An 18,374-nucleotide genomic window follows, 5' to 3' on the forward strand; every position below is an offset into this window, starting at 1 on the left:
CACTGAAGTGTACCTTTCTCCCATGTTCTCTCCCAGAAAACCCGCTACGAGACCTACGTGAAGCTCCTGGATGTCAAACTCCGCAGCAGCTGCACTGATCTGGACCAGTGGGAAGCTCACCTCAACGAGTCTAGCGACACAGTCGACGACAGCTCGCCCCTGAAGAAGTCGCACTCTAGCCCGTCTCTGAATCAGGAGCAGGCCCCCACGGTGAAGGTGAAACGCAATATCTCGGAGCGGCGTACCTACCGCAGAATCATACCCAAAAGGAACAAAAATGTGGCATGAGCTCGTCCTGGGGAGAGGAAGATGTGCCGTTTCTTGTTCGTCAGCCTTCATATTGAGCACCAACGAGAAAACAGTGCATGAAGACTATTCCGTTTGTTTTTTTGGACGCTATAAGCTCCGTGTTAAACATAAGAGGATGTGCGTGAATCCACCACACACGGCATACCGATACCAAGAATTATTTGGAACTTGAGTAGTTTTAATATTTTGCCACCGAGTGGCGCTGTTTTCTTAGTTATCGTTAACAAAGGGAAATTCGGGATTTGCACTCTAGGCTGGGTCTCTTGACAAGTCTAACATTCCGAGTGGGGGGACAAGACCGTCCAAGGTACAGGTTAGGGGGACTGAAAAGTGCAGGCACCATATCACGCCCCACTTAACCATTAGGTTATCGCCCCCCCGGACACTCAAGTGCTGTTAATGCACAATACAGCTCGCCTTTCCGCTTAGGCACCAATGCAAGCCAGACACACCTGCTTGGTTCACTCTCCCCATCGTTTACACGTAAAGGCCAACTTTTTTTTTAAATTTAAAATCTAATATTGGGGTGCAGTCTTGTTTTGCAAACTTCCACCCTTGATAAACTAGGGAACATGGACATGAAGGTTATAGTGATTTGCCCAGGATCACGCAATTTGGTCAGTTGAAGAAGTTGGTTGAACAAATTCCTGAAGCTGACAACTTGACCACATCTCTTCATATACATACATTTCTTGCCCATTCTCCTGGAGAGAGTCTGTTGGGGTGGGAAATGTATTTTGTGTCTAGCCTTAGCCGACCCTGGCAAGGCATCAACAGTAATGACCCTAAGTCTGCTCAGGAAAATCCGTGAGTTTATGCAAGCTGGCTCGAAGGATGTTAGAGTAATGCCCCAGTGCTGTCTGCTCAAGGCAGGCACTGGGGCATGCTGCATAGGTGAAAATGCATGAAGAGACGGTAACGTCCCCTAGCCATCAGCACGGGTACAGTGTTGCCCACATGTAAGATCATGGAAGCCTATTGTCCATGCATCATGACCGTCGGGGCATTAAACGGACGACGGCACCCTATAGCCATCTATATCTGTACGGGTATTGAGAGATTATAGTGCCCTTTAGCCACCTGCGGGCCGGGGGTGGAGGGCTCAAGAGCTTGAAGATTAACTGGAAGGATGGTAAGGCTCCATTGGTGTCGCGCAAAGAGAAGGCTTTGGCGGCGTCCCCTAAAACCATTGAGTGTGTAGACACTGTAGTACTCTTTCTGTCTGCACTGGGTTGGAAGGGCTTGGGCTTGTGCTTTGGAGGAGAGGTCAGGATTTCCGTGGCATGCTGCTTGCCACCTTAGTCAACGTCTGCAGAGGTTGTTTCTTTGAAGCAGGAGAGCGAGCTCCAAGCAGTCCAACACACACCCGCTTATCTAGCAGCCAGTGTCAAAACGACCTCACTGGGATCGAGTCCTCTTATAAAGCCTTTAGCTGTGGTGGGAAGTGTGGTGCCATGGTAATCCATAGACAACAATACGAACTAATTCAGTCAGGTATAGCACTCTCTAGTGTATCCGTGGTTTTTCTGTTCCATAGCCTGCATCATCTCCAAGCACCGTTTCCTCAGCCATATTGTGGCTGACCGTTGGATGTCACTGTTGTACCTATATCATTTGCCCTCCATTACAGCATCGAATGCCATGCAGTGACTGTCCACTGGGTGTCACTGCTGTACCTATGTTTGTGTACTCCCAGTAGCTTTGGTGGTTGCTGCACACTGCGTTACCATCTCATGCCTGGGAGGGTCTATGTTTTTGGTGCAGGTCTTGCCACTTACATGTTACAATCCAAACTAGAGCCTATGACGAAGACCTCAATTGCACACCACCATATGCACATGGCCCAAGTAGTAATGGGTCCCAAAGTTCTGAAGTCTCTCCTACTGCTTTCATCCTGTGAACAAGGAGCCTGTCGAGGCGGGAATGTGTGCTTCCCTTATATGTGGAGGGATACACCATGATTCCACAGAGCTTGGCATTGGTAATGAGGCCACTGAGTGATAAGGATAGTCATACCTTTCTATGCGGTACAGCGGGGGTCAGCAGGGAAACCCCAAAGCAGAGTATATGGCAACCCCTGGTAGGTTCAAAGCTTAGCTTACTTCTGTATGAGCCACCTCTCAAAAGTAGCCTAGAAAATATAGTCGCATAGTCTCCTGCCTGCAGTGCCGGCCCATTTACATCTTATATTACATTCCAAGAGTCCCACACTCCAGAGAGGCAGTATGTACTGGAACGGAGGGGACAGGAACACGTTTGAGTTAAGATAAGTTATTTTTTATGTACAATTTGCTTATTTTATTTATATAAAGTGAATTTGTATTCAGCTCTACATCTTGTCTGCTATGTTATTGGCACGTTCTTTTGAAACTCTCCCTCTGTTTTCAGTTCCTTTTCCCAGAATCACTGCTTACTATTTCTCGTTTTTAGTTCCTGATGTCCTGATTTCTAGTTCCTGATGTCAGGTTTTAAGATAAAAGATCTCGGGACTTTGGACTCCGAATTAAAAGTTCTCGTTATCCTGCTCTTAGGATCTCTATTTCCTGTTATTTGGTTCTGCAGAGTGTGACTTGAAGGCCGGATGCGCCAGATATTGATATCTCCCTATCCTGATCTCATGGGATTTCCTACCCGACCTCAAGGTCTGATTTCTGACGCAAGGTTAAAAACTTCCAGATCTAAAGGAGTGCTTCTTTATATCTGGGAGTCTCCAGTTATGATCTCAGGGTCACTGGTTCTTGATGTGAAGGTCTCTAGTTCCTGATTGCATCGGTACTACGTCTTGATCTCAGGTTCTCCAATACCTGTTCGCAATATGATGATCTCAGAATCCAAGGGTGTTCATGTTATGGAACATGTCAAACATTTCGGGGTATCCAGTCAAAATATCTGAAAAAAACAGTGGTAAATTTCAGAGTGGACAAAAACACAGAAAAACACTGTGACCATTAATTAAATAAACGGGTAGCGTGGTAAAGGGGTTAAAGGGGTTAACATGGGTCGGATGGGGTGGCGTTTTAAGGGTAAAAAAATTGGGTGCTTGGGAGACCCTCAAATAAAAAATTGAAAAAATCAGTGTTTTTCGGTATTTTTTCCCACAATTAAATTTCCCACTCTGTAATTGTGGTCGGTAAGATCACTTATAACCCATTTCGGATGAAATTATGTCACTCTACAGCCTTCGTCCCACCTCTTGAATATAATATGACCCCGGACCTGTACTTAGCCCTGCTTTTACTGGAGAGTCCCAGCTCATCAGTGATTGTGCAGCAGTCCGATACCCGCCAGCACTTTAGCTATGTTCTGCTTGGTGTGTTTAATTGCTGCCCCCCACCACCGCCAGTTTAGCTTTGTGGCTCCGACCCATATCTGGATCAGACCCTTTTGATACTGTTCTAGTGCCATAGATGACCCGATAAACTGTTCTACTGACCAGTCCCAAATGCAGTCTCAGTTCAGATGGTTCATAGAAGGCCAGCACCTTACCTGGGATCCAAATGTAGCTGTGTCGCACTTGCCCAGAACAATACCTATTCTCTTTTAATGTATTGTTTTCCCCATTGTAAGATATTTTACAAGGGTAAATTTTCCTAACCCTCCCAGCACAACTGTGATGCTGGACCAAACCCGTACCAGACACCAGTTCGGCTGTTTTATATTGGGCCAGTCCTATACCTGCCCCATTTTAGTGTGATATGCCAGTCCCATACCTGACCTCACTTTAAATACTTTCTGCTAAGCCTTTGCCATTGAACTTTCAGCTGTTAGATTGGGTTATTGGGCGTGATTGTGGCCAGTTCGATTGCTCGTTATTGGCAAACATCTCGTTTAGCTGTCCTTTGCCACAATGTTTAGTGGTTGACAGCACAATTTCTTTTTTGCGTCCTTTTACTGGCGATGACAGGGACTCTTGTATGCTTCTTATGAAATCAAAATGAGTTATCCTAAGATATTATTCTGTGCCATGTGCTAGGATCGGACTGGTACAAGAAATAGGCCCAGACACCCAAAAAAAAGTGTCCTGTCCCTCGCCACAAAAAAGTGGCCCACCCCTCGCCTCACGACCCTTGACCTCTGATGACATCAACAGAAGTGACCCACCCCAAAGTGAAACATGACCTTCCACCCCACGACAAAACAGCAAGAGGCATCAAATAGCATTGTTGCTAAGGACACTACGAAAAATATGGTTTTGCAAAAAAATTCAAAATCTTATTTTTTTTTTTCTTCAAAACCGGCCTAGGCATGGGCAGAAACCGCTCACACAACCCCCCCCCCCACTCCCGCACCCCTCCCCCTACGCCCCAGGGACGATTTAGGCCCGGCCAGGGGCCAATCCAACCCTGTGTGTAGCCTACCAGTTATTCCTACGAAGGCAGTCTAAGCATTTCATCCTGCTCCGTTCCATAATATGAGTACCATTGAATTGGGTGAAACGCCTGTTATTAAACTCTGAATGACAATTTTTGCGTGCACAGTGTATAAAATGGTGCACATGTTGGGGAAGGAAACTTGCATTTATTTAAACGCTATCCCCACATTTGAGCACTTCCGCCTCCTAGAAAGTCCCCCAAGAGGGCTGGACCGTGGAGAGAATCGGCACATAGTGGCAGCACAGTCGCCAAAGTGAGAGCAACATTTGAATGATAGTGCTCAGTTGACTGCTTTCTGATGTCATTCTAGTGTCTTTGCACACGTCAGGGCCTTGTAGTTTCTTTAAAAGTTTATTCTGTGCTCCTCGCGTAGAGATGCCCTAGCGCTCTGGGTGACCCCTGAAGGGTGCCCGCGCCTCTCTCCAGATTCATTAAGCAACCAAAAAGGCAGAGCCAAAACCTCATGATGGGATTAAGGTCCAAGTCTAGGGGGCGGGGGGATGAGGTGTGGGCACTCAATGGAGGCCTTCCAGGAACCCAGCCAGGTCCCTTTGGGATGCGGAGTCTTTGTTTTCACTGCTCCCTTCGGGTGGGCTATGTCTCGCCCCGAGTTCACCCAGGCGGCTTAATGAGGAAGGAGTTGGGGATAATGGGGGTGTAAGGGCTCAGTGGTTAAGAACAAACCACAAAGGCAAATAAAATACAAAGTGCCAGGCTCTTAGCACGGCACAGAGGCAGAACTGGCACCCTGGCCCCAACTCTTCTATATAGGCCGCCATGCAATTGCACAGGAAGTAGGTTAAGGGCCTCACAGTGCATGACTGTCTTAGGTAAAAGGATTAGGCCTGGTAATAATGTGAATGCTTATGCTGATAGATATGGGGCCCGGCAACAACATAGTGGCTTTCTGAGGAAAGATGGCACCATGCAACAGCCATGTGCAGCAAAAGTCTAGTACCTGTCAACAATAAGGCAGACTGGGGCAGATAAGAATGCTGCTAACATGGCAGCAGCATGGCAGGCTGTATCTACGGATTGAGGCATGGCAGCATACAGGGGCAGTCTTTGGGTTTGGCAATAGTATTCATGAAGGGCTGGATCCTGCAACAGCATACATGCATGCATGCAGGCAAAGTGCTGGGGCCTTGCATAGCATGATGGTGTTCTGTGAAGAGTTGGGCTTCTAGTAAACGCATAGTGTCCTGTGTATGAGAGGATGAAGCCCATCAACAGCGTGACGCAGAGTTGCGATCCCCCAGCTGCATGGTAGCTTCTGAGGAAGATTGGTGCTCAGCAAGTATATAGCAGTGTGAGAAGTGGTGGGCTTGGGCAAGTAGCCTCGTATATTTCTCAACCTGTTGAATCTCCGATGTCTGATATATTTGGAGAGTAACCCCTACCAAGTCAATGTAGACCACTCCTTTTTTGCATGGTGACGAACGTTTGAGTCCAAGTGATAACATGGACGTTTATTTGACTTGTTGGCAGGGTGAAGGTGAGTCCAAAAAGGGCAACAACCGCCAAATGAGTGATTTCAGTGGTATTTCATAGTTGTTCTGTGTGAAGGATTAGTGCCTGGAAATGTGGCAGTTTTTGGAGAAGGTTGCCCTCTATCTAGCAAGAGAAAATCGGAATTAGGAAGTTTAGGATCCCGATCTCGCAGGATAGTTCAATAGGGAGTGTTGGGGGCTTGCAACAGCATTGTGTTTTATGGGGCAGGGCGATGGACGGGCTTCAGCAGCACAGTAGCACCATGCAGGGAAGAGTCGGATCTTGGAAACGGGTGTGTTTAGTTGGGGGTTCAGTGGTGGAGATGAGGGGCCACTTTGGTAGTGTGCTGGTGAGAGGGGGCGGCATCAAAGGCACAGTGATGCTCAATCGCCAGAGCAAAAGCCCTGCAATCGTTTTCTCTACCTTTTGAGAGGGGGAGCAGAAGGGGGTTTGAACGCAGGACTTACTGGTGGTACCTTAAGGTTGGCTGTGGTAAGAGGGAAGGAATGGAGCCCACACAGAGAGGCGAAGCAATGTGGAGCTGACTATCACCACAGTCACTGCGACATGCATGTTTATTCAGACCCATTCTGCAAATCAGTTACAGTACAGGTTGGGACCTGCTCCTTCCCCATATGCTGCGGAAGATTGTGTCCTTCAGACCCTCCCACATTCATGCATAAATCAAGAAGTGATCATCAGACCCCACCTGCCAGTCGTGTTGCAAAACAGGAAGCACATCAGATATCATAATTATAGATATGTTGCAAAACAAAATATTCTCGTAAGTGGGAAATGGTAATCCATCCACAACCAGTTACTCTAAATAGTGTAACGGGAATCTCTTTCCCATGTAAGACAAGGTAAGCTCACTCTTCAATGTGTGCCTTGCCCTAACAAGACATTGGTACTTCATCTTTCTTAGAGTTGAAAAGAAAGTGCATTATATCCCATTCACACCACTGAGTGTCCTCAACAGTGACCTGAATAAGGTCAAGTTGTGGGGTTATCTAACACGTACACTGCGTAAAAACGTCAACCTGGTTCTCTTTATTTGACCAGAAGCCCATTTTCCATATGTTAAATACTTCTAATGTGAAACACATTGGAAAAAGTGGTACTCAACATTTAGAGACACCTGTTGGAATCTTAAAAATGGACTAGTTTTAGCCAGTAAAACAAATTGTGGCTTTCATCAGGATATACAGTCCATCACTCATTTCCCAGTTAAAAGCGGATGCCAGATGGGGAGCAGGTGCAAGTGAATCTAGGTCACCTGGCCTAAGCACCACCCACCTTCTTAGCCCTGCCTCTTCCTTCCTGCTCATAACTATTAGATCAAGGGCGTCTCTCGCCCGGGCGTCCGAAGCGAACGGCTGATGAAGAAAAGGGCAATTCCTGTTTGGACCTGTTCGGACCAGGAGGACCCAGGGCCCGACCCCCCTGCTCAGACAGCAGGTAAGCATGCACCAACATGTGTTTCTCCCTCTGTCCCCACAGGCCATCCCCAACCCCTCTGGTACCCCCGTGATGTTCCCTTGTGCCCCCACCATTCTCGCACACAGGTGTTGCCTGTTTTGCTTGATTCTTCTACCCTGCTTCCTCCTCAAACCCCTCAAGCCTACTTGTGCAGGAGTCTGTCCTGATGAATTCTGGTTTCACCATCACAGTCTTGTGGCCAATGCTGGATTTGACTTGTATGGACTTCACCCTTTCTTAAATCTCATGCTGGACTTCCTTTGCATCTTGTACTCATGGTGGCCCTGAATCATGCTGTTCCCATCTTCATCTTGGCTTGCAAAATTATGTGTTACTACTGACTTCTGCAATTGTATTCACTCTCCCCTTGCTTCTCCACCCTTTTGACTGCTAACTCTGTTCTCTCCTCCTTTCCCTTCTTCCTTTTCCTATCTCCTCCCCTTACTTTCTTCTATGCACTTACTCTATCAGAATTGTCCCTGGACCTAGTATGATAGCAACCTTGTCTGTCTCCTCCCCTCTCCACTTACTGTTTTTTTCCTCCCCTCACCCTCTCTAGCACTATCTGAAATGTCGTCAGGCCTAGTATGATAGTCGCTTGTTTTGTTCCTCCCCTACCTTTCTGCACCCCTCTCCCTCACCTCTTGTTTTTCTCTGGCTCTACCAGAAATGTCGTCAGGCCTAGTATGGTAGTCGCCTGTCTGTTTCCATTTCCTTCCCACTCTCCCCCATCTATGTCTTAGCTCTTGCACTATCTGAAATGTCGTCAGGCCGAGTACGATAGTTAATTTCACATCCTTGCTGTTCATGGCCTGTAAGAATGTAATTGTATTTTCCCTTGTTCCCTCCCTTGCCTTGAAGCGCTTTGAAACACATTGTGTATAGGCGCTATATTAATAAACTATCATATCATATCATCAACCGCGGCAGTACTAATCAGATGGGATTTACTCGCTTGCTGTGCTTTAATCCACGCAATAAATGCCTCAAATAAATGACTAGTGACCACATGTTAGAACATGCTTGTGAGTTTATCAAGTCACCGCTCCAAGTACTCGGGCAAGCCCACACATTCCATTCTGCTTAGCTCAAGTGAAAATATTTCCCTGTTGTTTTGCATGTTCCATTATGCATAGTTTAAAGGTGTAGATATCAAACAATGTTTGTTATTTTGACGTGAGGCGATAGATTCCACCTGACCTTCCATTAGATCTCTGACGACCCCTGTGTACCTGTTGTGGTAGTTCAACGGATACAATGCCTCCATATACGAAGGGCCCCGCCTGGAAAACTATATACACAAAGAGAAGGTGGTCCCACACCACCTTCCTGCAGCGGAGGTGCATCACTAGTGCCCACAAATTGAGTGCCCTCAAACTTAGTTCAGTTGTGCGTTTGAAACCTGCCAAATTTTGCAGAACATACCTGCTGTACATTTTGAACGTGAAAAATCATCACATAAAATAAAATATAGATTTCCACGCATCAATCGTGGGTGCCACCTGGTGTGCCTAACCCTCACATCAAAGAAGCGAACCACCAATGTGCAGGTGTGTTTCATGCATCATGTAGCGTGCCGTTGGTCCCTGCCGGCCAGCATATTGGAACCGTCCTAAGCGCCCTTGCGTCCCCGGACAGTTATGTTCAACTCTATTATCCTATTCACCACGGAGATGTAATGGTCCCACTTACTGATTATGGCCACCATGCTGGAAATCATTCCATCATCCTACCTTGTTAGTGTGGCCGCAAATGATCTCGTATGGTATTTGTAAGGAAGAAAATGCTTTGTCACTTTGGTGACCACTCCCTCCATTTTTTGCTTGTTCTTCATGATGCATTGACCATTTTTCCCCAGTAAGTTCCATCCATATCTCAATGGAGATGCCACCCATGTATGTCTGTGGCCCTTTGAGGACCAGTATGGCCCCCAGTGGTTCTAGTTTGCCGGCATGTACTTACATTTTTGGCTGCTTTTGGCTCACAGAAAGCCTTTTCTACCTGCAGGCTCCTAACACGGAGTCTTCAGTGTTGTGAAATCCAGTATCCAGGCAAGCTATGCGTTGTTGCCCTTGCGTGTGATTTAGTATAGACTGTGAATTACTATGAAGAACAATTTTCCGATGTGACCTTCTGTCAGGCACGCACACAGGAATGTATGGGCGTGCCTGAAGGGGCGTGGCGGGTGAATGAATGGGGATCCTCTGGAATCAACAAGTTTGTCCACAAAGAATCCTTTGAACGTTGGTGTGTGGTGACAAGCGTTAATTGGCTGGCTGTCAAATGTTTTAATCGTGGATGTCTGTATGATTGATGGTTAGGATTTAGTTAGTAGGCTGACACCATGTTCACCAGAGGGCATAACCATCCATGCTTCAAAACCGGTTTTGTTGTTCCTCAGATTCTGGAAATGTTGGTGCCTTTAACGGTTGTTCTGCATTTAAATGCCAAGGGTTGGTTTATGCAGTTCTCTAGGGCCCACATTCAGAAGATGACAATTGCTATGTCTGCTCCTCTGTACTTTGTTGGCCAGTGGAGGAATATTTGATCATACAAGCCAAGTTACCCCCTCCAGTACATTTTCCGGATTGTAATGTGTCACTGAGCACGTCTAGCTAGTTTATGATGGTGCATGTAAAGCTTCTTGATCTCCTATTTGAACCTGGCCGTATGTCTAGTATGGGATATTGCACTGAACACCCTAATAGATTGGGACTACTGACTCTTCAGCTACATGGTGTTCATAATATAGCTTACTCCAGGGTTCGAAATTGCTGGGAGCTATTTAGCTCCTGCTTCTAGCTGAGGAGCGCCGGGTTAGCTTGACACCATCAGTTACCAGGGGCTACTTTTGCCTACCCAGGCCAACCGGCGCCATAACAACAAAAATATTTGATATTAACTCTGTATTTTTGGTAATGTAAATAATCCAACTCAAAGACGCATACAAGGGGTATTTAAAGCAGAATGCAACATACATAATGGACCAAATTGTAGTGTTTGTATCTCATGCGTACGTTAGATTTGCAGTGTGCCATGTACTAGCTCCTGGTTCTACCGATATAGTTCCTGCCTCCTGGTAGATGGACAATACCCAGGAGCTACTTTTAGCTACTGCTCATACAATCTCAAATTCGACCCCTGGTACTCTGAACATTATTCCCAGGATGTGAACAGAACAATACAGAATATAACAAGATCGTGGGCTGCAAGGGCATTTGAGCTTGTTCCAAGGTGTTTGCTGCAGTACCCAACAACAAGCTGCATGACGCATTGCACTTATTTGCACATTGGTGACAGGCCTCTGTGATGCAAGGGTGATGGATCACCATTCAAGTTACACCCAATAATTAAGCAGCGCTTGCTATGTAGCATGCATTACGTAATGACTTTGTAGATTAATGGATCGAGGCTGGAATGGATCAACAGAATTGTATAGGTCTCACACGCGCACCTGGAGTATGTACGTGGGCACTTGCATGGTTTGTAGGTATACTAACGTTTTGGGATTCGTCTCCAAGGTGACATCACTTAGTGGTCTTGTCTTTGTTTATATATTTTGAGAGTGGGACCTGCTAATGGAATGTTGGTGGTTGGGGGGCTGCATGTAGGGCCATGTTTCCGCTTACCCCTCCAAAAAATAACCTTATGTGATATCCCAATAAGTGTTGTTTGCAAATGCGTTCTCTGCTCGAAGACTTGTTTGTGATAATCACCATCTGAAGACTATCTGGAGACTCCAACCTGTTAAAGCATTAGTGGGTGCAGAGTACACCTCCAGCTGTCAGCTAGTTCCGCTATCATGTTAGATGATCTGAATCTTTGGTTCGACTGTCCTACCAGTACAAGCTCCAAATCTTTCCTCTCTCTCCCTGTGTGACTGCTTAACTCTGAAAGTCTGCTCAACCAGCTCTACTAATAAAGGTCACAATTGATACATCATCATATCTTTTACAAACCCCCAGTCCTCTACCATAAAAGCAAGCTTCCTTCTACTAACAAACCTATCTGGACCTAGGCAGGTCTGAAACTCATCCCCTATTCAAGACTTGGTCACCATCCTATTACGACTAATGAAAAGTGTCACTTTCTGATGGCTTTGTTGACACTTTTAAGTGACACCACCTTTCCATATGGTCTGCCATGTAGCCTAATTCGTAACTTGCATAATGAACTGATCAGAAGTTTGGGCCTGCGCTCCTACCACTTGCAAAAAACACAAGCCTCCATGTGACGAATCAACTTCCGGGGCACCAGTGGTCCAGGGATGAATATCGGTTTCTAAACCAACAATCAAGCCCACACCTCTAGTACACCAGAAGAGATCCGAACAGATTGGAATACAAGTGAATTATAAGACCACCTTGTGCAATTTTTGGTATCGTGGATGGAACGGCAGGTTTATGTCTGCAAGGTCGGGAATAGTTGGTTAGTTACAGCAGAAATACAATTATTACCCAATGATAAAAGGGACTGGGTTGTATACACATCTACTTCATTATTACTGCAACAGACAGTTTTGCACACTACAAAATACAACTCACCCTGTAAAGGAACACAAAGGACAGACAGTTTCACGAAGGAAAGGGATGCACTCTGGATACTGACAGGAGGGTAGTTGGTAAGCTAATCCGTTTTACGGTTCAAGGTTATTTGGTTTCAGCGCCAAGGGGTCAAAGGGTCGTAACTGTCTCTAGGGGCCTTCGGAGATGGACCAGGGGGGGCAGACCACCTTGTACCTGGTGCTGAAGAAGTTCTTGGTGCTCGACAGCAATGAGGCGGTTCCAGGGCGCTTCGCAGCCCTTGAGACAGAGTGGCAGAAAACAGCTGCGAGTACCAGGTGGCAGGCAGTTCGGCAAGCGAGGCTGGACAGACGTCTGCAGGCTGTCCGGCGCGGCGATTTGGGGCCAAGAATAGTTGTCTCTGTGCTAGTTGGCAGATCTAGAATGCTGGTCGAGGTGTCTCAGACGGCTCTGGTGGCTGCGGTGTGACTAAAGTCAGTGATGCAGCCAGATGCGGTTCGAGGGCTCAACTGTCTGGAAAATGTCCTTAAAAGATGGATGCTGGATGATACTTTTGTGGCACTCCTACCTTCTTCGCAGGGCTCGTGTCCTTTCAAGGCAGACAGTCCAAAGCTCAGGAGAGTGTTTGCAGGCAATAGCCTTGTCCTTAGTTCAGATACTCTCTGGAACTTCCCACCTAGGAAGCTTGCTGGCAGAACCTAGCAGGGCATGCTATGTGGTGGCTGGGTACTGGTTCTGGAGCTGCTGGACGGGTCCTCTGAGTCCGGTATCTCCCTCTGTTCCCTGGGAGATGTTTACGGGAGGGACCTTGCTTCCTTCTTAGAATGCCTGGCCTTACTTCACTGGTGGAAAATGTTAGGTGACTGTACTGTCAGCTCTGGTCCAAATGAGTCCTCCTTACTCCTTTCGAAGTCTTCACAGGGTCTGCTAAGTGAGGGGTTCAGCCCTCCTTTAAAGCCAAATGGACTACAGTGATTGGTGCAGGCTAAGCCCACCTTAATGAACCAATCCTGGGTCCCCACCAACAATCTTCTGTTATGAGGCCAGGACCAGAGTCTTTGCAACAGGACAGACCAGAGCGTGACAACATATACCCAAGTGCCACCCATCTCCCTGTCTGTTGTAGAGCAAAGTGTCTCTCTGGTTAACTGAGCCCTCTGTGACTCTTGATTAAAGCTAGGGTTCTCTTGAAGTCTGTGCTGGGAGCAGACTCCCTGTCTCCCCAGAACCACATACTTCTCCCCTCTGAAAGGGGTCTGCTCTTCAAGGGTTTGCCTATGGTAAACAGTGGACACAGACATGCATTTCACTGCCTTTTATACGGAAAGGTGGGAACTAGCTTCAAGTTGACACATTGCATACCAAAGGGGTGTTAGCCCCGCCTCTCCTGTTGTCTATTCCAGCAACCAAGCCTCTTTAGGCTTTCTTCAATTAGCTCATTAGTATGCACTGCCACCAGCCGGAGGACAAAGGAAAGAAGATCCATGTGTCCTTTGATATTTAAATTAGGCTGCCCATGCTGGAGGAAGGCGTGCCTTCCCCCTCCTTGAGATGCTTTGATGTACCCGGGGCTGCGACATTCCAGCTGAATACGATGGGGGAAGACTGCGCCTGTAGGCTGTGTGTTCCCGGAGTACATCTGACTATGCATTTTGCGCGGGAAGCAGATGGACTGTGTGTGGAATGGCCTCACACAGTCCTCGAAGGTTGTTCTCCCATCATTCCTTTTCATTATTATAAAATCAAAAAAGCCCAGCCGAGCACACTCTCCCCGTGTGGATGGTCGAATTCCTCAAATGCCCCCCAGCTCAACATGTGAAACACACCCCACTGAAACAGCACCCAACTGAGTTAGTCATCAAGGGGAAAGTACCGGCTGAGGCCATTTGCATTTCCATGCTGGGAGCCTGGCTTGTGCTGGATGTCCATATCTAATCCCTGTAGGGATACGGCCCACCGCAAAAGCTTGGGGTTCTCTCCTTGCATGGCCATTAACCATCGCAGAGGCCTGTGGTCCATCTGGATCATAAAGTGAGACCCAAAGATGTAGGGTTTCAGCTTCTTTACGGCTGACACGACCGCATACGCCTCTTTTTCTACGAAAGCCAGGTTCCTTTCCCTTTTTGTCAACCACCTGCTAATGTAGGCAACACTAACATTGCTCCAATCCCAAATCACAGGCGTCTGTCTGGATAATTAATTCCTGACCATAGTCTGCCACTTTTAGAACTGCACAATCCATACTTTAAATCCTGAAAGGAGGTTTGACAGACGGTGGTCCAAGTTACCTTCTTTGGCATTTTCTTGGATGTTACATCATTCAGGGGCATGGCAATGGTCCCATACCCTCTGATGATAATGATAATGATGTGTTATTTATATAGCGCCTTAATCCAAAGTGCTGTACAGAGCACATATTTACATACACTATCACCCAACCGAAATTGGTACTCATTTATCGACCTTGGAAGGATGAAAGGCTGAGTTGGCCTTGCCGGGATTCGAACCTGCGACCTGCAGATCATGCTCAGATCGCAGCAGCAAGCGCTCAACCCACTGAGCTATCTTACCGAACGACCAGTAGTACCCGGTGAGGCCTAAAAAGGCTCTCACCTGCATCTGTGTGGCGGGGATGTCACACTCCTTCACATCCTGTACCTTTGCTTCGAGAGGTTGTTTCTTGCCTAGGTAAGTCACTGTACCCTGCACTATCTAGCACTTCATAGCCTTGATAGTCAGGCCTGCATTCTGCAGTGCCTGAAGCACTTGTTTCTGGTGGGATACATGATCCTCCCAGGTGTGTCTGAACACAGCAATGTCGTCTAGATAGGTGACACTGAAGTTTTCCAGTCCAGACAAAACCTGGTTAACCATCCTCCTGAAAAGTGGCATGGGCATTCTTCAATCCGAAGGGCATCACAGTGAACTGATAATGTCCTTCCTGGATGGAGAATTCTGACCTCTCTTTAGCTCCCTCTGTCAAGCCATCCTGCCAATACCCCGCTGTGAGGTCAAAAGTACTCATGTAATGTGCCGCACCCAGGTCGTCAATGAGCTCATCTGATCAAGGAATGGGGTGAGCATCTGTTTTTGTAACAGAATTAAGCCCCCTGTAGCCCACACAAAAGCGAACTTTGTTTTCCCACTACTGGTCTTTTTAGGGACCATTACCAATGGGCTAGCCCAGGGGCTGTGGAATGACTCTATCACCATTAGGAGATAAATCTTGGAAACTTCCTCCTTGATGGTGTCCCTGACCTTATCGGATATCCAGTGAATTCTGCTGTACACCGGCTTACTGTCTCCAGTGTCCACATCATGGGTGCACCAATCTGCGCGACCAGGAGTCAGAGCAAACAGACCGGCAAACTGTCCCAGTAACCGGCGACAGTCTATCAATTGCTGTTATGACAGGTCGGTTGCAAGGTTGACACCTTCAACTGACCCATCTGTGTTTTCAGTGTGCCGGAGGTCTGGGAGGGAATTGATCTCCTAGTCAGTCTCTCCGTCAGTCACTAACGCAATGACCAAGTAATCCTGGCTATAATGGGGTTTTAGCCCGTTGACGTGAAAGACCATGCACATCGGTTTAGGTCCTTTTATGTCAATAAAAGGACCTAACTGACCTTTTCCAGCACACAGTAAGGCCCAGTCCACTTGTCCTGAAGGGCACTGGGTTTGACAGGCTCCATAATCCACACACACTGGCCTGGAGAATAAACTGTCACTGTGGCCTTTTGGTGATGTAAGTGCTTCATCAGCTCCTGACTGACCTTTAAATTCTTTGACTGTTCCATGTACTTTGTCATTCTGGACCGAAGGCAGAGTACATAGTCCACCACACCTTGTGACGGGGATGAAGGTTTACTTTCCCTTTCCTCCTTCACTAGACTGAGGGGACCTCGTACAGGGTGTCCAAACAGAAGCTCAAAGGGGCTAAACCCTACTCCGTTCTGTGGCACCTCCCTGTCGGCAAACAGAAGTTATGGCAGGAGAATATCCCATGTTCTCCTTGTGTGCTTTTCCAAGCCACCTATCGTGCCTTTCAGGGTCTTGTTGAACCGCTCAACTAGCCCATTGGTTTATGGATGGATGGAAGGAGGTAGAGAACCGCAAGGTGACTCCGCACTCTTCCCACATAGCCTTCATATAAACTGATATGAAGTTTGATCCGCTGTCAGAAATGACTTCCTTGGGGAATCCAACACGGGAGAATATCCCAATCCGAGCCTTCGCAAACCACAAGGCCTTTGATGCTCCTCAGCGGGACAGCCTCGGGATATCTTGTGGCGTGGTCCACCAGCACCAGGATATATCTGTTCCCTGAGCTGGTTTGAGGCTCCAAAGGACCCACAATATTCATGCCGATTCCCTCGAAAGGCCGCCCAACCATGGGTAGTGGAATTAAGGGGGCCTTTCTAGCACCACCTGACTTGCCAGAAGCTTGACAATTGGGGCAGGACCGGACAAAGTCCTTACCTTTTATGCCAAACTGCAGCCAGTAAAAGTGTGCAGACAACTAGTCTGATATCTTTGTCGCTCCCAAGTGACTTGCTAAAGGAATTTGGTGAGCCAAATCCAAAAGGAGTGAACCCGGACAATGGGCCCTTTAAGACGAGGTAATAGTATCTGGGATAGATGGGATGCAGATCTTGCTCAAACATCAATAATCAGACCTACTCAAGAAGTTGGCAAAAGTCAAAGCTGTTTTAATAACAAGTCCTTAAAACAGGGAGTACAACAGACATCAACGGATGCTGCACACACTTATCTCTCACTCCATGTGTTACATGAAAAAACACACATTTATAGTAAAAACCTGTCATCATTGACGTCACACTATTTGGCAAATAAGAAAAAACTAAGAGGGGTTGTGGTTGGTGAACGGAGAACATCTACACATACTTTCTATGGGCTACAGGGACGTGATTGGATCTCGAAGGTCAGATGGGCAACTAAGCCCATCCCAAGTGCAAGTCATCTTCCATGTCATGAAAATATACGACATGCTATTGGCGTCTCAAACTATAGGGCTTCTTAATACTGGCCCTCTATAATTGGTTGGCACACGTGTACCCTTCTGGAATATTTCACTCGCTAGCAGCATGCAACTGGTACTCGAGGTGCTGGGTGGTTTGGCCTGGTCATGCCTCTCCACCCAATTAGCCCAACATCCATCATCACTCCTACGGTCTGCCATTCAATTAAAACCTTTGAACTTGGCCTTGCAGAGGCTCACTGCGCCTGAGAATAAAAGGGAGTGAAGCATGGTCTTATCTTCTGGTCTCGGTGTAGATCGCCCCAGGTACATTCTCATCTGATCATGTGACTGGAGACCACATTTTTGAGCTCTTCTTTATATTTTAATACCATTAAATGAAGAAATCTTGGCACCTTTGATGGTTTTCCTTACACCTCAAACAGGAGCTGAGCTTGCTTCTCATGTTTTTTTATCTTCTCGAGTACATGGCAAGGCTCTTAACGGCCCCTATTCTTGACACGGGGCCAGGCAAGCCTTTCTCGAATCTTCCTTTGCCGACAGCTATTATTCTGCTGCGCCACACTTCCAACCGTTTCATTCACAGGGTCCAGGTTTGCTAAAGTGCGTTGTGGAACCTCCTGATTCTATATATTCCTATATATACACACATTGGCACATCGCTGCAATCTATTAACTACATAGCCAGCCTTATGATTATTTTGTCTACTTGCGTTACTGCGTCTGTACAATTTATTTCAATGATTTTGCATTTTCTCTGGTACTTCTCCGCACGTGCAATCATCATTTTGTTCCAGAAATTTTGCACACTTCTTTACTTCGTCATCGGGTTCTATAAGGTCTATATTCTTACTTCATTTATATCTCTTCTGTGTGCATCACCTTTACTTCATGTGACGTCACCAGTTCTTTCTTTCGTTCATTTTCACACTTCTTCTGGAACTTCCTTCAAAAGGTCATCATTTCTTCGTGGATACATATAGGGTTTTCTCAATGGATACCTTGTTTCAAGGACTTTTCACGGTATTGGCATTCTCACTGATATTGCACATGTTGCAATTTCCGGTTGCCAACATATAGGCAAAATAGGGGCAGAACTTCCGGTAGAGGTACTTGGCTCCTCCTCTATAGGAACTTTCTGTGGCATTGGGGAACCACCAACCTTCTGGTGTCCTCGCCCTCAGAATCCTTTGGCTCACT

General features: G+C 46.9%; 1 protein-coding gene across 4 annotated transcripts in view; it reads left to right on the plus strand.

The window, feature by feature from the left end:
- Positions 1-2,641, plus strand: part of LOC138492065 (PH and SEC7 domain-containing protein 1-like) — a 1,158,039-nt gene extending 1,155,398 nt beyond the window's left edge. For all 4 annotated transcript variants that reach the window (XM_069619020.1, XM_069619022.1, XM_069619019.1 and 1 more), the window contains one exon: positions 37-2,641. In XM_069619020.1, the coding sequence (XP_069475121.1) occupies positions 37-288 (252 nt within the window). In that variant the 3' untranslated portion in view covers positions 289-2,641. The remainder of the gene's footprint in view (positions 1-36) is intronic.
- The last annotated feature ends 15,733 nt before the right edge of the window (positions 2,642-18,374 follow it).

Source organism: Ambystoma mexicanum, chromosome 10, assembly GCF_040938575.1.
Source record: "Ambystoma mexicanum isolate Mex_15411 chromosome 10, UKY_AmexF1_1, whole genome shotgun sequence".
NCBI classification, from domain to species: domain Eukaryota; kingdom Metazoa; phylum Chordata; class Amphibia; order Caudata; family Ambystomatidae; genus Ambystoma; species Ambystoma mexicanum.